Source organism: Aythya marila (assembly GCF_965140915.1).
Source record: "Aythya marila genome assembly, chromosome: 6".
NCBI classification, from domain to species: domain Eukaryota; kingdom Metazoa; phylum Chordata; class Aves; order Anseriformes; family Anatidae; genus Aythya; species Aythya marila.
In genome coordinates this window covers 15,474,817-15,500,901 of record NC_139047.1, presented here as the reverse complement: position 1 = coordinate 15,500,901, position 26,085 = coordinate 15,474,817, and the positions used below count along the sequence as shown (strand labels likewise).

The window sequence follows — 26,085 nt, the reverse complement described above, 5'->3', positions numbered from 1 at the left end:
TCAGTTTTGTTTTGTAGCCTGATACAACCACCAATTTTAAATTAGTATGAGTAGATCATGAGGGAAGTAATGTTTTATTAGCTGAATAAATCAAACATAAATATATCTTCAACGTATTGGCTTAAGACTTTAGATGGCTAGAAGTCTGAATAAATCAAATATCATAATTCAAATGTGATTTTTTTTTTCAGAGAAAGACACTGGGACTGGTCACTTTTGTTGCTTCTACATAATACTTTGCTGGTATAACGACTGCGTATATCTAACAATTACTGTGTGAGAATAGTGGACGTGTCTTTGGAAAGTCTGAAATTTGATCTGCCTGCTTTCTGTGAAAAGATGGGAAAAATTAATGAGGATAAGTGCATTATCTTTTTATTTTCAGCAATAACCATTCAGGATTCTTCTGCATATTGAAAGCATTATGAAAATTTACCAAAAACATATTCAAAAGGCATTACAATAATATTTTCCATACCCGTCGGGATAAACTACAGGCACTGTTAATCTATCCAACAACGATTTCCCAACTGCTTCAATTTCATCAAATTGCTCCATTTCATTAAAAGCTTCAGGCTGCTCTGGACATTCTTGCAGTATCTGTAATAAAAAACAACCGCCCCCAAAATATAATAAGGTAGACAAGGCATAGAATGTAATTTATTTATTTATTAAGTGCCATTACAGGGCAGAGTGAATGTTCTTTCAGCATCTTCACTGCCACGTTTAAATGAGCTCAATGAAAATATTCATAAAATTCCAGAACAAAAACATCAGTTAAGCTACCACTGAGCAAGAAGATAGGTTGGGGCTACCAATATTCTGTACTGGTATGTTTTACGGTACTGTTAAGTGGGAACAAAGAACTAAAAAAGTCTTGCTAGCTAACATTCCAACAACAAATTCAAAATGCATGAGTATGGTAGCCCGCATCAAGCGACTTGCAAGACAGTCACATAAAATGGAAAAAAACAATTATGAAGGGCCTGTTACAAGCTGCTTCAAAACAAAATCCTATATCTGGCAGAAAACTCAGACTGGTTTATAAAATATGAATATAAGTCTCTAGACTGGAACCCAATATTTGTACTTAATTCTATATTTTCTTCCACTTTTCCCTCTGACACTTCCTATTTTTTCCTATGAAGCATAATTAGCAGCATAATTTCATCAGTCTCATTAATAATGCCACAACAGTGCAAGAAAAATCATGCTTATGAACAGATTATTTTTTTTCAGCCATCTACTTACTTGCTTTTACTTTTAATTGCCTGAAAATATAGCAATTAACTATTGAAATAATGAAAGAACATCCATAATATGGGCTGAGATAATCAACTTTAAGTTTATGAACCACCGAATTCTAATTTGGTATCAGGTAAAACTTTTTCCAGCCATCTGTGGCAGCACAGATGATATACTTTTGCTTTCATGAATCACCAGCAACTCCCAATGCCTATGGATCCAAAACATCTTCCATTTATACAAACGAGAAATGAATACAAGCAAGGAGCATACCAACCTGCTTTGTAGCCCATGCCTTCCTGCAATGACAGACTGAATTTTTTCTTTTACCATGTCCTAGGTTGGCTTTTTTTTTTTCCTTAAGTACTGAAGTTAACTAATAAAAGATTCTAAATCTTTTATTTTTATATATAGGGAGGTAAAAAAAAAAAAAAAAAGTTGTTTTGAATGGTGAGAACTTCATTTTTCTTATATTTTTCCTTAAATTCAGATAGATTTTTTTCTCAAAAAAAACCTCACCTTTTCAGCACTTGAATGAAATGCAACAGCCGTTTCCAGCCTCTGTACTCTTTCTTCAGAAGTTAATGTAAACTGTTTCCACACTCTGTTCAATCTTGGAAGTGTGTCCCCTGAGGACCTTGAAGTGCATCGTAGGGACTGGCACAGCACAACAGTTGCCTGTAGTAACTGTCTTCCATAATCATAAGTACTCTAAAAGTTGGAGGACAGGAAGATACACATAAGAACTCTGCATTTAACTTAAAAGCAAGTTATCTTAAAATGACAGCAGACACGTTTGTGAAACCTCAACTGAGATCCACGGAGTACATTGAACAAATCCGGTCTACTAGAAAATGCTGCTGAAGCATGCATAAAATTGTGATGACCACAAACAGTTCTTTGTTCTATAAAAATATGCTCCCCAGAAAATAATGAAAAAATATTAGTGTCTAGGCAAAAGGGCAGACCTTCTGGAAAACAGAGAATAGCTGCTTGTATCTTGCACTGTATGCTTGGTATCTACTGCCAAGATGACCATCTCACTGATACCACCATCACCATGTTTCTGGTCACACAGCATCAAGGTGCTTTGTGGCACACAATTATGACAACAAGCTATCCCCTTGTCATGGTCAGTTCTAATTCCTCTAGTTCTAATTCCTCTATTTCCTCCTTACATGGTCTCCATTCACCAAAAGAGAGAATCAGTTCTAGTGTAACTGGTGTAACTACGAAATATTACATCTGTTAATTAGCAACAGTGATTTAGACATTCCTGAAAACAGTATATATCTAAAATGGCACATAAAAAAGGCACATATTCTACTTTTAGGTGAAATTCACATGAACCTGGGTACTGGGTCTGGCTGGGATGGAATTCACTTTCCCTGCAGCAGCCCATAGAGTGCTGTGCTCTGCACTTGGAGCTGCAACAGCACTGGTATTACACCAGTGTTTTGTCTATTGCTAGCTATTTTGTCTATTGCTGTCTGGTGCTGGCACAGCACCAGGATTCCCTCCAAAGCCAGTAGGCTAGAGGCTGGCAAGAGTTGGGGAGGGAACATTACCAGAACAGCTGATCTAAACTTACCAAACAGATATTCCTTGAGCAGGACTATCATAAACCAATAATAAACTACCTGGAAAATCAGTCTCCATTTCATGAAGTACAGCACAAAATAGACTGAAATTATGTTGCTCAACAACATTTCATTATTTTGTTTGGAGTCCTTCAAAAATCATTACAAAGCTGTTTAAAATACACACTTTTAAAAGGTCAATGTGAAATTCAAGTTCTGTGGTTTGTACTGCCTGTGCATAGCCGAGTAAACTGCGGTAGTAGAACTGCAGCATCACTATTGGTGATGGATCACCAAAATCTTCACTTCAAAATCTCATTAGACTCATAACTAATTTCAGGAATCATGATTTATTCGTTCAAGCATTAAGACAAAACATGAAGACGAGGAACAGCTGTTCTATTACTGTACATATAGATGGCAATCCTATTTAAGACATTTTCTGAAACTGTACCAAACCCATACTACTGCTACAGGTAGTTCATTTTACCTGTGCAACATCAACAAATTTTCGATGTTTCTCCAGCAAAACTTTTGTTTCTTGTGAATCATCTCCCAGTCGGATATGTGTCTTCAGCAGAGCATCCAACAGTTCACTTAACCATTCTACTGCCTTAAAAATATATATATAAAAAATTAGAAGAATAAAAGCTAGGAAATTAAAATGACATTCATCCAGCAGGGTGAATTAACTACTAGTGTATACTTTCGATTTGGAAAAAGTTAAGGTATCAGTTAAACTAGTAGATCGTGCATGAAATCCCCTAAACCACTATTTTCAGTCGCTGACATATCCTTTACTTTCACTGTAGAAATTCATTAGATAAAGCACCTGAAAGCAACAAAAAATAATGCTGTACAACTATCAATCCCCCCTAAATTTAGCTAGAGGATTACAAAGACCAGAATGATGAAATTCTGTAGTCATTTCCATACCTGAGCGGCATCTTCTTCACATTTAAATAATTGTACCATCTGAAGCATCTTCAGTCGTCGCACATCTACCATATCCTCACACCTTTAACAGTAGCACATAAATACAAAGCAGACAAAACACACTCTGAGTTTGACAATAATGTGTTCAAGGAGCAACATTAAAATGCAAGTGTTCATGGAAAGGTGACCAAAGCATTCTTGTGCTGCTTAGAATGATCAAAATAAATACTGCCTGCCATAATAAGAAGAAACAAGTAAGCAACAAAAAGAACTGAGCACTACAACCCACAGACATCATCATCTTAAAGAGTCTAGACATGGTTATGCTACAGAAAGTAGTGCCAGTAGTAGACAGATGACCTTCCAGCTGCATTTCAGATTCCTTACCCTGTTGCACTGGTGTGATTTGCAGGCCAGAGGCTTTCATGGCTAAGACAGACTTTTTCTGCTGAAATATTCAGGCAAAAGCTGTCTTGAACCTGCCATAATTGTGATTTGTTCTGTCAGCTGCTGACAAAGCTTTATTGGTGAATAAAATGTAAACTGTTTAAAATCACAGTATACTTTTTTTTTTTTTTTAAGCTAAAGATTGCAGCAGTTGAACCCTTACGATTCTAATTCATATAAAAACTAATTCCAATTCTCTTGCTCTGAATTAAGAACATTTTGCAGTTTTGTGTAGCCAGAATTAACAAGTATTGAACCCATTTTCCTTTAACTGTGAGAGCTAAACGTTAAAACATTTAGCAGAATGACCTTTCTGCTTCAATTTCAGAGCCTAAGTAAACAGCAAGATTCAGACTCCTGTCTCACATAGCAAATCAAATGACTAGTGTCAACAACAGTTAGCACTATAAGCAAATGCTAAAGACCGCATGCACATCTCTTCTTCAAACTGGTTGCAAACACATAAGCACTTCCAAAGAACAGTTCATTATAATTCTGTGTTTTTGTTAAGTGCTTTGCAGTGCTGTAATGCTTACAGAAAGGAAATTTATTGCTCTAATAATGCAAGGAAAGAGTTTGTGTGTTCTGAAAGCATAAATAAGGCAGAAAAATGTCCCTAGAAATACACATTACGCTACTTGTATGTATATGTAAGCAAGAAACATTCCACTGAATTTGAGGAAAATTAAATATCAAAAAAATACCGCTGAACACTATGTATTCTGTACTTTCTAAAAGTACCCTTCTGTATTTTTCAGTGGACAATGACAATTTGGTAATTACATTAATAAAAGTTATAAAAAAAAGAATTTTATTTTCAGTCTAAGTAAAGTCGCACTGATTCTTTTGCAAACAAATGTCAGAAGGCAGAAATAAATTACATTAATTTCCCAACCACTTATTTTCTATTTCTCTCTACAAACATCTTTTGATGAGAAAAGACTACTGTTAAACCCTGCTCTCTTGTATGTACTTAACCAAGTAACCTCTGGTGTTGTGGTTAAGATGTATTACATGCCTGGTTAAGCTTATCTTGTTAGCAAGAAGCTATGTTTAATCTAGGGCAACTGCGTTAAGATTATGGATCTGACAATTAAGTCAGATTCAGAATGTACCAGAATGAGAGTTCCTGCTAGTTTAGAAACCTTGTCAAGTTGAACACATTCATGAAGTTATAAGATCTTTGCTGAAGCTGAAGTAGAAAGACTGAAACAGAGAAAATGTGAGCTAAAACAGTGTCCTACAACATTTTAATCAAGAGGTACATCATCTAAATAGTTGCTGCCTTTATCTGCTCTCTCATAAATATGAATGCACAGGACTTTCTTCTCAACCAAGGGATTCACAAATCACTTCATACAACTGTAAGAATTACAGGCATGTAATGTAACTGACTTAGAGAGTTGAGGCAGCATTTAAAGACCTATTTAAGCATACAGGCATAGCAGATGCTTAGGAAAGAGCATCCAAACAGATTAAGTATACAGCAATATTTTACAGTAATGCAAATGTGCTTGCTTCCATCAATTCCAGTCCAGGTACAGGTTGCATCTATATTTAAAGATCTTTGATATGTGTATCCTCCCACAATTTGTCCAAACTCTTCCTGAAACTAGTTAAGCTTAAACAATCTTGTGGCAAAGAGTTCCACACCTTATTTACATACTTAATTACCAGCTTTAATTTTCAGTGTTTAAGCCAGTTCCATTTGATGTTTTCAGCTTTTGTACTGCAAGAGGCAATAAAACAAACAAACAAACAAACAAAAAAACCTATCCCTATCTTTTCCTTGGCTCACTCTTTCTTGCAGACCTTTATCTTATTTTTTGTCACCCTTCCAGGCTGAAGATCCTCAGTTTAATCATTCATTATCTGAAAATCGTTTCATACCTTTGTCTAAGCATTTTATTGCCTTTTTTTTTTTTTTGTTCTCTGACTTGCTACATTTCTATATCCCTTCTGAGGAGAGGGACAAGAATTATGGAATGCTTAAAACACAAATGCACCACACACCTATACAGCGGCACCAAGATGTTTTCTTTTTAGTTTTCAACTCCTTTCCTAATAATACTTAGCATTCTACTTGCTTCTCACAGTATGACAAAACACTTCTCTGAAAAAACTTCCCCAACTTTGAACTAGCTGCTACTTCCAAAGATCAGAGTCCATCACTACATATATCAAGTTTTTCCCTTTCCTATGTACTTTTCTTTTCTTACTTCTGAATTCCAAGTGCTGTTTTACTGCAGTGACGCATGGTCCTCTAAAAACTTTGTGCAGTTGGCCCTCTAAACAACAGTACTGCGCAAGTAAACAGGATTCAGGGGACATACTTAAGACAGGATGTTCTTTAAGTGATATCAAACTATGTGGTTCCTTACACTGAGTTCCCTAAGAAAACAATTTGTGTTTAGAAGTCATTCCTAAAATGAGCAACTTGACATGCATTAAACCTCGTTGCTCCCTAGCTGCCCCTTTTTGTTCAACCATCATCCACAAAGTTCAGGCACTTTCTATAGAGAGTACTTCATTGTCTCAGATGTTACAACAGAAATGATGAGCACCATCATCTGATTCTCTCAGACTGGAGAAGGCAGAAGGCAGTAATATAGCCAATCCACAGTATTATTGTATTATTATATATCAATGGAAAGTTTGGATGAAGTGAGCGGTGGCAAAATCCATCCTTCTCACAATTCTCCCCAGCATTTTCCTCTACTAAAATTTCATCCCCCACCCTATGTAAGTTTTTCCAAAAAAACATTTTTCCAAAACTTACATAAGTTTTTATGTAAGTTTTTTTAAAAAAAAAAATATATATTATGGTTTTTTTTTTTAAACTTACATAAAACACCAAACATGTTTTCAAAGCTGAACTCTGTGCCTCCCTTTTGCTGGTCAGGGGGGACAGAGCTAAAAGGGTAGAGGTTGGAGAAAGAAAGGAGAAAATTTGGAACATTACCAGTGCATACTTTTAGAGCCATGATCATTACTGTAGTATTGGTATATTGGTGTTATTATCTCAAACAGATAATGTTTAGAAGATCTCCTGCATCTGTTCCATAACTGCACATAAAAGGAATGAGCATAGGAAAGTATTCAAATTCTCCCAACAAATACTAAAAAGGAAAAGGTGCCCAGATTTAGGAATATGCTCCAGTAGACCAGACATGGAAACTTGTCTTTTTAAAAAATATATTATGAATATGTTATGAATTATGAATTGTAATACATCTCTTCACTGAAAATAAAGCAAAATGGTCTCTCTAAAAAGAGATTTTTTAAGGATGACTTTTTAAAAAGAGGTATTTTAAGATGACTTATGAAAATCTTAGTGACTATAACTGTTATTACCTTTGTTTTCTAAGTTGCATATCTTCCATCACTCCTTGGATGTGGTCCACATTTTCTTTGTTTTCAATAGTCACATCTTTTCCATATGCCCAGGATGCCTGATTAGATATCTGATCAAGAAGACTTTGACCTTTCTCACGCAAGCCTTGCAGGCCTAAGTCTAAAGAAAAAAAAAAGAAAACAGAAAAAGTAAAAAGCAAAAATTTAACTTTCACATTTGTGTTTTTTTTTCCTCAAGTCAAGAGAAGAAATTAAATAGAAACTCTGAGACGGGTGGCTGGGAAGTGAAAAAGACGTTACTACATCTATTTCTCTACCCTTTCCAATTTCTAAGTTTGCACAAGTATTCTTCCAGATGAACAAAGAGCTAAGTCTTCGCTATTTTATGATCTAGCAGATAAAAAAAAAAGGAATAAAAGCTGACAGTGAGTGTTAAATTTTCAGCACGCAAAAAGCTGATTAACATCTTTCATCCACACAGTTTCAGAATACCTGTAATGTTCATCACTGCTAGGCAGTTGTAACCTAAACGCTCCACCATGGCAGAAGTTAGTATTTTATAATGCATCTGATATGGTTGATACATTTTTCAATACTGAAATATGCTAACAGTTACAATCTGCTATCGCATTTATATTTGGCAGGTCTACTCTTCATTCTCCTAAAGGATTATCTGTTTCACGTATAAGTCACCGTTACAGTCTAAGAATGATTATTTCTACCACATGCAATTTTGCTTTACAATTCTTCTTCCACAAAAGCTTGACAGTGTAACAAGCTTAAGCATTGCGTTTATTGACATACACATTCCAAAACACTGCAAAATACTTGTTAGAAACAAACATTCTAAAACCAAGTGGAAGACAATTTTAGTCATTAAAGGTCAGTTCTTGGAACAAAAAGAAGGGAACAATTTAAGCACTATATTCTCAAGGTATTAAGAACGATTGGTGGGAAAAAGTCTGTTAACAGATGAAATGCATAGTAATGGTATATAACCAATATATAAATTAGTAAATCAATAAATTAATTAGTAAATTAGTAAATTAATTAGTAAATTGGTAAATTAATTAGTAAAACATTTAAAAGACAGCTCCAGAACACTTCCTCAGACTAGATAGCACCAGCAAGTCAAAGGTAGTTAGGTAGAACTTTACTTAGCTAGAAATCTGAAGAGACAGATACTCCTTTATCTGCTGTCCTTTTCAAAAGGGATTTGGGGGGCAAGGGCACTTTTTTCCTATAATGCATTCATTAGAATGCATCAGTCTGAAATGCAGAAATATTATGCTTACCAACGCTCTTCAATTTCTCTTCCAGTAATTTTAAAGTTTGTTGAATCGATGCTCCATCTGCTGGTGCTACATCTACACACAACATTCCTAGTAAGCCATCCAATTGCTGAGACAACTAAAACACAAAACAAGTATCACTGTTTAAAAAGAAGTTTGGAGCTTGAGATGCTTGGGTCTGCAATCTACTTCCTAAATGTTTGGGAATCTGTCATTTCATATGTGTCTTTTCACATCTTTAGGAAATCAATACAAGATGAGAGATAAATGTCCCACCTGCTTATAAAATTCCAAAAGGATACATCCCTAGGTGGAGGAAAAAAAGCCAAGATTCTTTAAACAACTACAGAAAAGGAATAAACAACAATTCTTAAAAGGAACTATGAAGTGTATATCCAATAATCTTTAAAATAAAAAGATATCATCGTGGTACAGGTAACGCACATGATTCTAATAAAAAAGCAAGAGCAAAACTATTTTTTTTTTTATTTACTAGCCATTCCGTTTCAAATGCTATTGAAATGTAAGATATATTGCAATGAACTTTTCTCCCAAAAATTCATCTTCCCAGTGTTTCAATCAGTAAATGAAGACTGAGGGCATTTTCCAAGTGACATTCTGTCTTCCCTCCTTAAATCTTTTCCAATGAACTGAAAGCTTACACTAGTACAGTAATAACACATTGGCAGGTAAACCCGTGAAAAGTTAGGAAGAACAACTTACATCTTGGGCAACACTGTGAAATTCAAGTGCTGCTTGTAATAGATTCTGCCTGAATTCCAGCTGACTGGCCTGCCGGTAACACACATCACTCAGCTGTTGCTGTAATGCTTTTAATTCCACAAGGTCCTCCTCATCCCCTGCATTTAGAAGAGCTGCAATCTGCTGATTAAGCTCAACATAAACAGCAAACCACTCCTACAGACACAAAAAATACTATTAAAATAATACAAAACATTTTTCTCTTAATATGGCATGCATCTTAACTCCAGATTAATAAATAATCAGATTTTAAAATAAGTTTATTACAGCTTACACTATAATTATGAAATCTCACAGGAGAGGAGAACTTTTGAAGTTTTAAATCAACTCAAAAAGTGCTTAGCACATTTTAAATAACACATATACTGCAATATAAAAAAAATGGTATAGAAAGTTGGGAAGATAACAAACCATAAACAGCATAATTACTATCTCCCAGCACAAACTCCCACTCGAACTACTTTACTGAACCAACAGAAGAATTCTACCATTTTTAAACAAACTTCTAATACTTACATGTCTATAGTGCTCTATTGAATAAAGCAATTTTTGACAAGTAGTAAAGCATTCCAAAGGGTGTTCAAAAGACTATCTATCTGTTACTTTCAGTGACACAATTGAAACCAGCAGTAATTTTCCTAAACCTTTAGAAAAAAACTACTACTGTTCACAAAGTGAAAGTAATCATCATCTTTTAAATACAATGGGCTTTCTGTATATTGGAACTTCCAAATGACCCTTCTTCCTTATTTAAGGAAAGCTTTATACTACTCAATTCAAAATGCGCAGAAAACTTGAAAACTTCATTTTCAAGTGCTTTGATTACTGAATGCATACACAGGAGTTAATGTTGTCATGGTGGTATATTTGCAAAAGAAAGTACTTCAAATATTTAACAATTCTGGGAGATTTAGAAATTACTTGATACGTCAAGATCACATTCACATCTTGCATTATTTAGATGCCTGAAAAATAAAACATTTGCCTGGAAGCTTTTATTTTAGCCGACAGTAAAATGACATTCAAATGCCCTATGTATTTCTAACAACATTGAACAGCACCATCTATTGGCCTAAAATATCTGAATGAATTTGTATTCTTGTCAATCTCCAGTGAGGATTTTTTTTTTTTCTTTTTTAAGTTATGCCTTCTGCTTTTGCTTCATTTATTTACAAAGCATGTAAAATACAGAATATAAATATTCATGTTCTTGTTGTTTGTTTTTTTTTTCTTTTCACCCAAAGCTTTCTCTACCATCTGCTCACAGGAAGAAAGAATATAAGATGCAATTAGGAAAAAAAAGTCACAAAAAAGTTAAATTAGCAATCAACTAAAATTTTAAGAGCAGAATAAATCTTTCATCTACCCCAAAAGAGCCAGCTAGTGAAAAATCTTCCATCATCACACTTGTGCTATTGATACATAAATACACAAGCTCATTAAACTCAGTTTACACAACACTTGTTATTACCTTTAGATATTGAACGTACAAATCAAGCTTACCAAGCATGACAAATCAAACATAGCATTGCAAGTCAAACAAAATATCTAGGTCAACAATTTATTTTCATCATTAAAGAAAGTAAAATGATTGCAGTAATTGATTTTCAGTAAGGTATCAGTGCAATTAAGAGACTGGTAAACCATACAATATGGTTTATAATATAAATAATTAATAATTATATAATACTTATAATTATATAATATTTATAATATAATTAAAATGGATAGAAAATAAAATATAATATAAAATAAATATAAAATGTGTATTTCTGATATTTTCCACGAGGGACATATTGAAGATGTTCATGACACCTCAACCATGTAAAAAAAGGCCAACACTCATTCAAAAATAACAGCTCAAGTATAGAGCCCATCAATAAAACAGACAGGAAATGGGGATACCCCCAAACAAAACAAACAAATACCTTTTTTTTTTTTTTTTCCACTTTCAAAGTAAAATGAAGCAGAAAAGGCTACTTTGATAACAAGTCTAACAAGGTAACAAATCTTGTTTGCATCTTTGGAATTGTCTTTAAAATACAAGCAATATAATCAGCAATAAATGAGAGAGATGAATGAAAAAGAAAACAAGCTGTCAAATCAATTTTAGGAGAGAAAATACTCAGCTATTGTGAGATGTTTAGAAATGAGAGAAAAAGGCCAACCACATTCCATTGCTGTTTTCAAAAAATTGTTTTAATTTATAAATGGGAATCCTAATAATTAGTGTTGGTATAAAAATGGAAAATAACTTTTCTGTTTCTACAAAATCCTGCCACAACAAGAGAACCAGGAAATGTTTGGCATTTTCCGTGCCTTACAGTGATGAGCAAGCTATAGGTCATACTGTAAACTTCACTGGGATTTCACTGACTTCAAAGACTGTATTTAGCCACAGCTAAAACATAGTTCTCTATGCTACAGACAGTGAGAACAAAGTCTATACTAACTTGTTAGTCTGAAGTGCTAGTATGTTTAAAAGGTTTTCACAATTACTTTTGTCAATAAAGAATGCAGTAGATTTTTTTTTTTTTTTAATTAGGATTCTAAGTATAAGATGGTTTAAACTTCAGAAGATACTGTTTTTCAACATAGAACATTGCTCAAAGAGCTTAAAGCAATGAAAACATAAAGGAGATGAGATCACTTGACCAAAACAGACGAATACCTACAATGCACCTTCATCTGAGCAACAAAAGCATAGTAAAGGATGTAGCCAACAGAAGCAATGTAGTCTAGGGCACAGTTTCTCAGACTACAGTGTGCTTTTTTTATTCTCCTCTAAATTGGAAAAGCTGTAGTCCAACCGTGATTTTTTATTCCTCGGCTGTAAAGGGAACTTCGGAAAAGTGGGCTTAGTTTTCAGTGGCTACATTCAAAAAGTCAGACGAGGAAATCCACTGTGGGCGTGTTCTCGCCTTTTGAGAACACTGAAAATTCACATCCTGGTTCAATAATAAATTATTATTATTATTAAATTATTAAATTAAAGTTTAATAATAAGTTATAATTATTAATAATAAATGGAAAAAAATTACTGAACCTTAGGCAGCCTTGGAACTTAGAAGCAAAGACATTCAGTACACCTACAAAACAGTTTCTTAAATATTTCATGATGAGCAAAAGGTATATTTTAAATCTTGATCAATGAAAGCATTAAGCCAGTTTCAGCTTCTGGTAAACGTAGTTTAATAAAGAAATTTATTAACTTATTCACCCAAGAAGTATAGGATTTTTCAGCCCTTGCCTGCCCAACCAGAGGCAGGGAAGAAAACAAAAATTCACTCCACCTGTTCTATGTGAAACCTTAAAAAAATGCTCTACCATAATAAATAAAATAAAATAAAATAAAATAAAATAAAATAAAATAAAATAAAATAAAATAAAATAAAATAAAATAAAATAAAATAAAATAAAATAAAATAAAAAAACATTAATAGAAATCATTATTTTTCCACACTGGAAAATAAAATAAATAACATCTTCATACAGTGAACATAAATTCCTACATTGCTTAGATAGTAAACCGTAAGATCATTCACTATCCAAAATTTCTAGGTACTCTAACCAAAAAACATTGCATGTAACGACAAGCACTTAAAACTGTTTTGCTACTTGAAAAGGACAGTGGAAGTCTCACACTGTGCTGACTCTCAATCTCTTCATGCTTCTGTTGCAATGCTTGTGAAGCTCTAATTGAGTCACCTATTCCCCACTGGGTCCTTAGCTGTTCTGATCCAGGTCCTTCAAGCCAATTGACTACCTGTAAATAAGATAAAGATGACAAAGAACAAATAGCAGATCAATTACATGAAAACTAGGATAAAAATAATTCTAACATAAGCAGAAATATATAATCTATGGAAGTTATCTTGCTGTATCCATTCATATCTTCAAAAGCACTATGTAGAAGTTACTTTTCATTAACCTTAGCCTGTCATCTCCATAAAAGCATGTGGGATCTAGCAAAGATTGGTGTCACTTTGTATCTGTCTATAATGAGTTAAAACACGATTTTCTTGATAAGAACACTTAAACAAGACTTTTTTTTTTTTTTAACTGAATTACAATGTACAGCTGTATTCAACCTCACATCTGAGAGTTTTCTCCCTATTTTGTTGAATATCTTAACACACAAGTGCATGATATGTATTTATTCCGAAATTAAAATTTATACCTTTAGTATTTTATATGTTTATTTTGTTCAACTTGCTCCATTCAAACTACAGAAGCCTCTTACAGAGTTTTAATGGCATCATCTTATTGGATCTGCCCTGGCAGAACTCTGCAGGGTCCTGGTGATAGAGTTTTGGATTATGACATGAGATTTTATTATTATTATTATTAAAAACTATTCTCATTTTTGCTATTATTTAAATTAAAGCAGAGCATCTCAATTTATACACATCTGAATTACCAGATTATACCTTAAGGGAAAATAAAGCTTTAAATTTCCAGGATGTAGACAGCCATAATGAAACCTAAAGAAAATCTCTTACAGAGTCTTACTTCAGGACTCTTACTGAGTCCTCTATCCGAGTCCTACTGAAATCTATGAATACCCCCATATTTTGAACTTTAATGAAAGAGCATTGGAAGCCAGCTTCTTTGGTTAGGCTTTGGAATGGGTTGCCCAGGGAGGTGTTGGAGTCACCGTCCCTGGGGGTCTTTAAGCAAAGGTTGGATGTGGCATTTAGGGACATGGTTTAGTGGGTAATGTTAGTGGAAGGAGGATGGTTGGACCAGATGACCTTGGAGGTCTTTTCCAGCTTTAATGATTCCATGATTCTATGCATTTTTGCTGCATCTTTTGTTTAAACAAAGACAACAGAACAGATCCAAAGTTTTTCAGGAAAAATACAGTAACAGTGCAACACCGTAACTATAAAGACAAATGAAACACACCCAGAAGACAACCGGGCAATTTTTCTAGTGCTGCTAGGCCACTTTGTAACAGTAGGAAAGAAATGCCATCATCCTTACCGAAGGTAACTCAATTCACTTCATGTTTAGTCATTTTGTCTGTGGTTTCCCCCCCAGCCTCCTTCCTATAAGCAGCACCATTTCAGAACACACCATATTTGTTCCAAAAGCATCCTGGGGTTTCCCTACTTTTATCACTTCTAGTAACCCTCGGTTGTCTTATTAAGACCCTACTGTTCTTGATTTTTCCTTGTGTGAAAAATATTTGATCTGAGAAAAGTCACCAAAGGAGCTGGAGGAAGGCAGCAATGTTATTTTTGTAAAACATATGTTAATGACTAGAGATGCAATTGCAATGAAAATAACAGGAAATCAAAACAGAAAAAATTAGCAACACAGCAAGTAACTTTTCTCTGCACACACTCATTCCAACTGAAAATACTGCATGTTATACCATAAGTTGTTTGTTTTGACAAAATAAATTCCACTTCAGTTTACCTCCAACAGTCCATCATTACCTTCTTTACTTTTCTCTATTAGATCAATTTTTCCCCACAAGCCAAAAAGAAACTACATCAGCTTATAGATTTAGTAATTTTTTGTTTGTATAGCATTTAGAAAGCTTTAAAATGCACTTTATAAAATAGATTGATTCAGTAAAATATTAAAGCACATTCGTGCTGTGTACTGAGACTCAGTTCACTTATTATGCAGCATCCGTACTGTAGACAGAGCAAAGAAAAGACTATTTCTAATAAAAATATTGCAAAATGAGGCTGATGCCACAGTAAACAAGTTATTTAAATGCATTAATAATGGCAGTTGGCCAAGCTAGTTATAAATTTATTTTTTCAATCAGCACATCTTGTTCAGCCACTATAACTTTACCACAGGGAATAAAATTCACATCACCCCATTATACATGTATACACTGCCATGCTAATGTGTTCTATACAGTACGAAGGATGAAATCTTTGCATATATTTTTTGAATTTCCAACTCAAAATATCAGAAGTTTGCTTTTTTTAAAAAAAAAAATTATTATCTGAATGACTACACAAGTGAAAAAGATTCCTCTCAGTAGGTTAATATTTTTACTCCTAGAAATAAAAACAAGATTGATTAGTTTTTATCTTCCCATACCTGGAACACTGAAGTGTCAGTACTTGATTTGCACTCGCCGTGCTTTAGAAATGTCAGTGTGTAAAGGTTAAAAGCATTATCCATTCAATTTTCTCCATAGTCAAGCTTCACAGAAACTTAAAAACATAAATCTAATTTCAAGTAACGAACACTTGAGAAAGAAATCAAAGAAATTGAATTAATTTATCTCTATTAAGACTATGATGATAAAATATTGGAAGTGCCAATTACAAGCCTGTTTCCAAAGGACCAGATCAATTCATTATGACCTTTAACACACAATTGATTAGCATGATTTCTGTTCATTCTGGTCAGAGTAACCTCAAAATACAGTGTTAGACAAGTAAAGGAATCATGGCTTACCTTCAGTAATCGGAACTTTCAGTAACTTTCAGTAACAGTAACAGACAATGTGTCAGGGAAGTTTTCCAACTCAAGCAAAACTACAGTCATCTGTGTCTCATTTGTCAATGTTCTTTCTTTTGCTAACATGTCAGGTTTCTACCCTCTAACAACGTAAGAATACATTGCCACAGTAGACAACAAAGGGACAATGTGCAGGTTATTCAACGTGGGGGTGAAAGCAGGTTGAGCTGAGCTCTGCATTCTTACCCCCTCCATGTATCAGAGGAACGTTTAGAAAGTCCCTCCTAGTAGCCAAAATATAAAACATCCAGTCAAACTAGCATGCTGCAGTTTCAGGAGTGAAAAGAATCACGAACAATAGCAAGAAGCTCCTCATTTGATTCTTAGTTTTGCAGAGAACGCAGTCTGGGATTTGAGCTCAAGCCTTCTTCCCCACCTTATTCAAGAACAATTTCGTCCTTACCTGCATTACCTTCTGCTGAATCTCCTCTAGTTGAGTTCTCTTGCTACGTTGCCTACAAACTTCCTGGTAGCGGGTATATTGCTCTCGGAGTGAGTCTAGTAGCTTCATGACTTGTGGCTGAGCAAGTAGTTCATCATCCATTGGAGACCATGATACTCCTCCATCTGAACCATTAAATCGACGCTGTTGTAGCTCAGATAGCAACTCATGGCCTTTAAAAGAATGTATAATGGTATGGTTAATTTGGATACAAAAAAAGCACACAATGACGAGTCAGCATATGTATTTTTAGACCACCCAGCAGTACATTTCTGTAGCTAATCTTTCATACATTGTGCACATTTAATGATGTAATTTTATTAACATGCAGAGCACAGGGCAGTCTGTGGGGCTGTACCAGTCATAAAATAGGGCAGAAAGGTGGTATATATAAGACATATAACAGAGATACCATGAATTTAACATTCACTGACAATAACATTAACATAAGAAAACACTTGCAAAGCACAATGCTGAGTCAGAAACAACTGTAAGTATTCTTTTTTACTTCAAAATATCGTGTAGCATCCAAAGTATTTCTCTCATACCATTTGTATTCTTAGAATAAATGAACAATGTAAAAGCACTAACAAATTAAACATATCACTTCTGTTATCTGACAAGATTTTATAAAATGCTCATAAGTTTCTACGAAAGTGTGTAAAAGAATCCAAAGTATTTTGATCAAAAATATTTTCTTGCTGTCCTCATGTTTTAATTTGTGCTTTTAAACACCATATTATGGTACAGAATTCCAGCAGTGTAAAGACTGTCATATATATGAAAATAGCATGGTTGGCTATTTATTCTTCCAATTAAACTGTTCAATGAATGTAAGTTATTGCTAAGTTGTGGTAAAATTTTCTGCATATAAATACTATACTACATGTACTAGTCAACTCAGATAACCTATTTGTACTCCCAAAAGCTCGATGAACAAGTTAACAAATAAAACAGTGGTCAGTAAAGAAGCGTTGGCATACAAGTAAAAATCTGCCAAACCCACATCAGCCATTCAGACCTTAAAATGGTAACATGCCAGTTCACCAAAACAAGCAAACAAATAAAAAAAAAAATGACACCAGAATAGTAATTACAGTACCTCAAGAAAAATGCAGAAAAATAGACTCTAAATTCAACTAGTATCGTCTAGACAATCAAAATGCCAAAGGCTTTGGAGATTGCAGCAAGCAACTATAAATTACTCTGCATTTCTGATTGTGAGATGAACGTAGCTTAAGAATTCAAATACATTTTGCCATGCTATGGAAATAAACATCCTTTATTCCATCTTATAAAACACTACAAGGCACAGATAGCTGCAGTGCAAGCAGTATAAGGTTTTTACAAGTCAGTTATACTAGGATAATTTTGATTTCTACTGTATTTTTTCAGCAGTAAATAATTAATATTTTCAAGGTAAAAAGTTTTTTTTTTTTTTTTAAACTAGATTCTTATCAAACTAAGAACTGCAGTTTTTATTTTGATTTGGAGCCTGTGAAAGCAACAGTTCTTAACATTATGGAAGGCAAGGCTTTTATTTAAAACCTTAGAACATCACCCCAGCAAATCTTACCATTTTTCCTTCTTTTCATTTGGTTTGTTCATATTTGCATTTATGAGACAGAAAACTAACAGGGAAAAAAAAATATATTATCTAACTTTCAATATAGTGGAACTGAGAAAAAAAAAAAGAAAGTACAGTTATCTGTGGGGAACTCCCATGACTTGACAAAAGTTACTAAATTTTAAAAGCTCCAACAATTTTTTATGCAATAATTAAGAAAATAGACAGTGTTTCCAAACTTCCTTAGGAGCCACCTATTCAACAAATTGAAATGCTTTGTCCAAACATCTTACCATTAGAGGAGAATATATAATCAGACTAAAATATACTGACATTGTCTACAGACACTTTGTATTTTAAAAGCTTTAAAGACTCCAGAAAGGAACTACAATGTCACCTTTTAACTCAAACAATATTCTACTACATCTAAATAAGCTAAAACTTAGCACAGAGTGCATGCAGAGCCAGCAGTTCCCAGTAGCATATATTACATGACTCACACATTGCACTGTAGGAGGCTAGAAGGATTCTGAGCACTCCTCAGACTCTGATCACCATCTTAACATGGTTCATTACTTAACACTCTAGAAAGGCAGAAATCTTTAAGCAAATTTCTACTCCAAATCGACAGTGCCACTGTGCTTTATGGTGAATAAGAAATCCACCTGAAAAAAAATTTGTTCAAAGAAAAGTAATTGTTTAAGGTTCAGGGGAGATTCCAAGCAGTGAAGAGTCAGAAGACTATGTTTCACTTTTACAGATCGCCAACTCAGAACAAGGCTGATGCAAATTATCTGAGTTGTGTAATATGCTATGTGTGTTGTAGCCATTTGGTAGCTACTGAGATTAATTCATTACATAAGGTCAACATATTAGATTCATCTAGAAGCAATGTATTCTCAAATTAAACCTATTAATTTATGGTAACACCATGAAGATGGTATCAGCACTACTAAAACCTATTTTAAACAGACAAATCATTTGGAGTTCTTCCATGTATTTCCTAAGATTTCTTTTTTAATCTAAAGATTACATTAATTGATAAGTTTATTACATTGAGATGTTTGTTAAGATAGTTATCACGCCCTCTGTGCTTTCATGTGGGGCATGAAAATGAATAATGAACTTTATTAACCAACATGATCATTTTTCAACTTACCTGTCTGCAGTACCGTCTCAGGATCAACTGATGGAAGGAAGTTCAAATCTACTGATCTTGAATAAAGTAATAAACACATTATTAATCATTCATTTCTAATACAGTAGCACTACAAGGCTTCAACCAACACTGGAGCTATCACAAAGCATTAAGAGACTGTATGTTACTTTCCTCCACACCTCTCCTTCCTTCATACCCTAAAGAACTAATACATTACATACTACAAAATAGGTAAAGAACAGATCAAGTGACAAACAGCTGCATTCATAGTTTACAGAACTGTGTAACAGAGGCAGCAGCTTTGTACTTAAATGTGGCCTGCCAGCAAGGATAACTGAACAAGATCATAGCCCCACCGGCTTGTGCACTGTCTGTCATAAGAGACTTCCAACAAAGTATAAAACGAAATACAAATATCCTGCATCCCAGCCTAATTCCTTAACTAAACAAGCTCTTTGTAAACCTATAGAAAGAGCTATCATTTATCAAAGTCATAGGAAATAACTGAAAACATCAGCTTGCCTTTGACATTGTATAGATGTGTTCTGTAACACACGTTAAAAAAATCTTATAGTCCTTTAGTTTCTTTTGGAGCCTGTTTACATCTGCTACACAACTACTTATTAGAAAGCAAAGTACTGGGAGTAAATCCCTCTCCCCCATCTTGATTCTAAGTATCAGCAAAAACAGCCAGTCATAAAATTCTCACTTTTTGTACTCATTTTTATCAAATCAGAAGTGCAGCTATATGCAGTCAATAGCCAAGCGAGCATCCATACATCACAAATTCTGTAGTCTGTATTTTAAACTTTGAAAACTTCCTTACATATTTTGTATGACATTTAAGACATTATTACATTTTCAATATCATTTTGAATTCCAATGAAATTTTATATCAAAAACATTAATTTCAAGAAGCTAACCACACACCTCTCTTTTTCTTGAGTTCCTTTATCACTTCCATTGTTAATTAGAGCAAGCTCATCTAGTAAGGATGTTGATTCTTTTGTGAATTTTTCAAATACCTAAATAAAACATGTTTTACATTTAGAAAAACAATTTTAAGTGACAGTATTTGAAGGCATCACTACAAATTTATCTGCTAGTTCTGATAATATACTTCAACTTTTATATTATTGCCCAGCATTCAGATGGCACAGTAAAAATGGCTGAAAATAAAAAGATTTGTTCATGGAACACTTAGGAGCGCTAAGATTCCTTAGGAAAATAAGAAATAGAACACTGAATATAATGAAAAAGGGATAAATTCTGAAACACTGACAAATCTTTAATTTTTGCAAAACCTGGAAGCCCTTATGGATATATATATTCCACCATTTCATTTAAGCCTCAATCTTTAAGTAAATCTTAAGAATAATTCTGAATGAATGTTATAAAAACATCTGAGAGTTCGCTTGAACGGATTAAAATAACCACCTTTGTGAAGATGACAGTTTTTCACTGCTACAAATAAGAGCAATAGTGTAATAAATAACTGATATAAAAGGAGTAGTAGTTATGAATTAAAAAATGCTCCTAATCAGTTGCTTCAAGTGTAGGAGTACATATAGATAGCAGGATCTGTTTAGTCAGACATTGGGTACTGCTCAAATGACTCCTCTAGAACAGAGCTTTAACAGAACCAGACACGATCTGGTACCAGAACTGACATAGGCAGTAACTTTCAGGTCTTTCTCGTGTTCATAATTTATTAATTCATGGTCTAGAGCTGAAGTTTCCTTAACCGATTTTAAGAATTTAAATTTAACGAAATTTAAGACCAGTTAAATTTCAGGAAAAAACATGAAGGACAAGAGGTGGACAGCTCTTAAAAGCTTATTTATAAGATAGTGGTTTATAAAACAAAAATCCCCAGAACTAAAACAGAAGTCCCAGCTACAGTGGAAATACTGTGCTTATGAACTCTGTGAACGTCAGAAGTAAGTAGAAGCCACATTTGTATATACCAGACAAAAAAAAATGAAAGACGACGAAGATATTCAATATCCCTTCCCCTCCCTCTGCCCCAACATGTGTCCAGACTCTCTTGGTTTCAGGAAGAACAGAAACAAGCTGCCTTGCCCTAGTCTATGCACACATATTGCTCCTCGTGAAAGTCTAACAGAAAAAAGCAGCACAGTAGATTGTCCTTCTGCCCTTGGGTCTGAACACCCGCATTTCAATTTACTAAGACCCAGATGGGGAAAAAGGTATAGCCCTCAGATTTTTTCAGGGGAAGTTCTGCTATGAGATTGGCTGCATGGTACTTTTGAAGGCTTTGGGCAGTTGGAGTTGGAAAGCATTGTGGAGAATTTATGTCCAGAATCCCACCTATAGATCCCTAGTGGGGGATACACATTTGAAGAACACATTGCACAGGAGAACAGTTTCTTTCAAGATTAAATGTTGTATTGAAGATTCAAGTAACTGGAAAACAAGTAACAGTGGAGAACTGATTAGAAACATTCTGCAGTGCTATGTGCACCTACAGTCGCTGTAACAATTTGTGTATATTAATGATTTAGGGGCGTATTTGCTCCTAGATGTTTACTGCATCCCTGTATCCACAGCACTGACAGAGATTTCAGTGTAGGGCAGCATATATACAGGCTCTCAGTCCATAGTAACTGAGGAATAAGAAAACTTTAAAACACCTGCAGAGTCCAAATATTTCCTCCTTGCTTGGGACTTCTCCTATGAGTAGGCAAAAAGTTTCCCTTTGCAGCCACGATACCATACATTCAGGCTCTGATGGTGTAAAAGAGCTTCAGTAAGGAACAAGCTAATTCAATAAATTGATTACTTTAGCTTAATTACCCTTGAGTAAAATCCAGTGTTAGTAATTACATACATTCATCCATTTGAACTGCAATTCTATGCATACGAAAAATCTATGTGCTGAGCAGTTCCTACACAAATAAAAATTCATAGATCAAGAATGAGACATTTGAAAGAAAGAGAAAACTAACCAGCCTCTTATTCAACCAATCCATGTGATCATAGGTGAGAGTTCCTCCAAAATCTTCTGTTAGTTGGCATGGTTCAATATACCGAGTCAGTTTGTTAGCAGATACCAGAATAACCTGCAACAATAGAAGAAATTTTAGGTACAGGTGTAGGCAATGTTTATATTTAAGTACTTGACAAGTTGTGCTAAGTGTCCAGAGGTACTGAACAGAACTTCTCTGTGATTCACAAGAAGGGACCCTCTTACTGCTAAACACTTATATCAATTATGACTGGTTGCAATTAACTGGGACCTAAACCAGGCATGTAGTTTTGATATGCAGCTTACATCTCATGCATAATCCTTTACCAGAATCACCTGTACCAGCTTGTTTATGTATAGCAGGAGAAATAAACATAGTTCCTGCCTGTTTTTGTGGTAACTGATGCATCTTAAGCCATACTTCACATGATCTATTTTTAGTGAACTTAGTAGCAGGATATCACGCTGCAAAGTACTTAGAAGTGTTTGCAGTATTCTCTTGCAGTAAAAATATTTGCAGTACACTCTCGCAGTCCTTTATGCCACACAAGTTAAGCACCACTATTTACTGTACAAATGTGCTGAACATATAGTTTAAGTAATTTTTACATTCTGTTTCCATGCCTCTTAGTTAATAAAAAAAAATAAAATTAATTTACTCATTCAGGACATCTCAGAAGTGAAACAAATGTAAATAAAGTGGCTGGTTCATACCACTGAAATATCACTTCTAAAAAAAGAAAACTGCCTCAATAAAAGGATGGACTGCACTGAGACTGCTTATGTGTGAGTATTTTACTGAAATACTTCAAAGGAGGGGTAAGACCAGGGGATACACTTTACAAACTTGTTCCATGGAGACATTAAAAAAAAATCTTTTCTAGCAAAGCAAAACCTTCATGTAACAAATATTAGCAACATGAGATAAAAATCTTTCTCCCCATCCACCCCCCACAAGTAGGATTTGATCAAAGAACACAAACTTCACATGCATCTTATTAGCAAAATCTTGAAGATGACAAAACTTCCAATAAGAAGTCTTGTTGTAACTTATGTTGTTGCTCCAAAAAACATTTATTCCCTACAGTTCAAAAACTTTGAGCTAACGGAGTTATTGGCTTATTTCAGACAACTGCAGTAAGCCTGTTTGAAAACTTCAAAAAAAGGAAAGCAATCATTTGAAATTTTAATGAAGTAGAAGCAGAAGGGAGGTTCCTCAACAGAATTTAGCTCTTGTACTGAATTAGACTAGTGACAGTGTTAATGTTAACTCCCTCCATTTGCTTTACATTAGTAACTTTCTCTGAATTGCTCTTTTAGTTAGCTAGCACAGATCTCTACTTGAACATGGGCTAAGAGGAAAGAAAAAAAAAAAGGTTGAAAACTGGAAGGTGTGATGTTGTAAAACAGATAAGACCCTTCTCAAAGACACACTAATAGAATATTGTCTTAGACTATCTTTACTTACTATTCTAGATAATTCTACTGTAAGGCCAGCACTTAGAGCATACAAACTATTGATGTCAGATCCCTAAAACTTTTTCAAAATCTGATCACAGTCTTTGGCCTTCTGTGAAAATTAATAGCAGATCACCACATTCTGACTATTTTTCTTTATGAATTAGCGTTCTATCCTCTTTGCATCTGTATTTCACAATTTAACATAAAGAACACAAAGAACATCTTCATTAATTTCTTTCCTCTGTGAAGACTGCCATTCTCTGTGATGGCTTCCCATTGCTATTATCTCTATTGCCAGCTCTGAATACTGGTTAAGACACAGGTATAAACGAAGACAATTTACAGTTATAAAAATAGAAGTATCCCACTGTTTGCTTGCAACTTGACTGATTTTCCTTTTCCAAAGTGATCTTATTATATTGGCTTTAGAAATTTTTTTTTTCAATCCCAAGCAAAAACCTTTGGACAGCAGACTATAATGTGAACAGCTTAAATCTCCTAAGGGAAAAATGAATACGTCTGTACAGATGGTAAGACAGGATCTTTCAAAGACTGGGAAAAGTACTACGTATTGAATCCTTAAGTCTTTGTTTCCTTTCCCACTCGGCCCACCCTTTCTGACAAAGTGACAGCTAGTAAGGTGACTGGTAACAGGTTTCAAGTGTGTCCTGTTTGGTACTGATCACCATCTGTACTCACTTCTTTTTATAATCTGTAAGAGTGGTAACACCTCTCATCATTGTTCTACTCTAATCGACAATATTGGCCTGCCAAAACATTGTTAAAGCCTTTTCAGAAATAATACAGACAATTGTTTGGGGAAAAGTACAAGTGCTATATTTTATTCCTCTGGACACTACAGTAACTTTTTTCTAGTAGCATGATTTTGATTGATGCAACGGTGCCATTAACACTAATCTCTAATAATGCAAGAGCTCTGAATACTGTTTGTACAAAGCTGACCTCTCCCTCTATGTCATTTCCATTTTTTTTTCCCCAACTGCTTTCATCAATTTTCTGCAACCAGATGGAGGCAGATGTCAAAATCAGCAAAGGAAACTTCTGAATATTCAATAGGATGTGCAAAAGGACCCCCCAAATGATAAAAACATCCATGTAAGCTTCCTTTAGGGAATAAAAAAGCTCCTTAATACAAATGCCATTTACAGAGTCAAAACCAAAAACTACTGGAAGACAAGCTGGTGTAAAATTTCAGTTACAAGTTACTTGCAACTCAAGCATATGACATCACAACAGCTATGCTACTGAATCTAAAATGAAATGGTGACATTTCAAAAAACATAAACATATTCCTCGAGAATACAATATTTAAACTAATGTGATCCAAGGATATGATGTTCTGAATGGAGTAAGTATCTGTATTGATCTTCATAGCTTCATATCAATGAATAATACTTTCCAGTTCTGGGATAAATTAAGAAAATTATCTAAACAAATTGAATAATAATATTCTATACCTATCATCAGGGCAAAAAAATTATACTGAGGAACAGATATAGAAGCACTGTAAGGGGATTAACCCCTTTTAATCTCAGTTCTTAAAAGCTAGAGTTCTTAAAAATTAGATTTAGTTTAAAAGAATAGTTGGTGTCATCCCTTAAAAAAAGTATTCTTATTACTAAAAGACATTTACATAAAACTGTAAATCTAAAAACACGCTGAATTTCCCAGAGAATAGACATAGCTATTTGGTGTTATGTGAAAGCGATAGAAATGCAACAGCCAGAACACTTACGCACAGAATTTTAAATATGTATGGTAACGTTTCTCTGTTCCAATTTGTTATATTACAAGGTAGCTGACTACAAATGTAGCTTCTCCAAAAGTATATGAAGGTACTTACTCAAGATGAACAGAACACCATTGCCTCGACTACAAATTTTAATAAATGCACATCAAAATAATCTATCATTCTTAAAATGTATGATTTCATTTTAAAAGAACATTATTAATGCATGCAAAAAGCTGATCAGTTATCTGGCCACAGGTTGGTAATTTTGGACATATTCCATTCAAATAGGCCTAAGTAGAGGGGTTTTTGTCCGTGTTCCAAAAATTCTGCCAGGAAACACTCAGAAGACCAGAAAGCTCATCCCCTGTCACAGCCTGTTTGATTATCACCAAACATTGGTAACGTCCTATGCACTTATGAGTTGGACTTGATGATCCTTGTGAATCTATTCCAACCCAGGATATTCTAAGATTCTGTGATTCACCATTAGAATCATTTTCTTAGTGGATGGATTCTTGATGATCTATTATGCCTACAGCTTACATATCCAAACAGCTTTGGAAAACACAGAGGAATCTTCAATGAACAAGGCAGAGATTGTGA

At 34.4% G+C, this 26,085-nt stretch overlaps 1 protein-coding gene across 3 annotated transcripts in view; it reads right to left on the bottom strand.

Annotated features, from left to right (window-relative positions):
* The window catches only part of SESTD1 (SEC14 and spectrin domain containing 1), a 54,683-nt gene that overhangs the window by 2,632 nt on the left and 25,966 nt on the right, over window positions 1-26,085 (bottom strand). For 2 of the 3 annotated variants that reach the window (XM_082762984.1, XM_082762985.1), the window contains exons 6-17: window positions 22,249-22,362; window positions 20,210-20,304; window positions 19,280-19,335; window positions 16,515-16,726; window positions 13,260-13,382; window positions 9,578-9,772; window positions 8,858-8,972; window positions 7,563-7,722; window positions 3,762-3,843; window positions 3,316-3,438; window positions 1,765-1,956; window positions 479-600 (exon numbers count right to left, since the gene is read on the bottom strand). In XM_082762984.1, the coding sequence (XP_082619110.1) occupies window positions 479-600; window positions 1,765-1,956; window positions 3,316-3,438; window positions 3,762-3,843; window positions 7,563-7,722; window positions 8,858-8,972; window positions 9,578-9,772; window positions 13,260-13,382; window positions 16,515-16,726; window positions 19,280-19,335; window positions 20,210-20,304; window positions 22,249-22,362 (1,589 nt within the window). The remainder of the gene's footprint in view (window positions 1-478; window positions 601-1,764; window positions 1,957-3,315; window positions 3,439-3,761; window positions 3,844-7,562; window positions 7,723-8,857; window positions 8,973-9,577; window positions 9,773-13,259; window positions 13,383-16,514; window positions 16,727-19,279; window positions 19,336-20,209; window positions 20,305-22,248; window positions 22,363-26,085) is intronic. The other variant, XM_082762986.1, reaches the window with a different exon arrangement.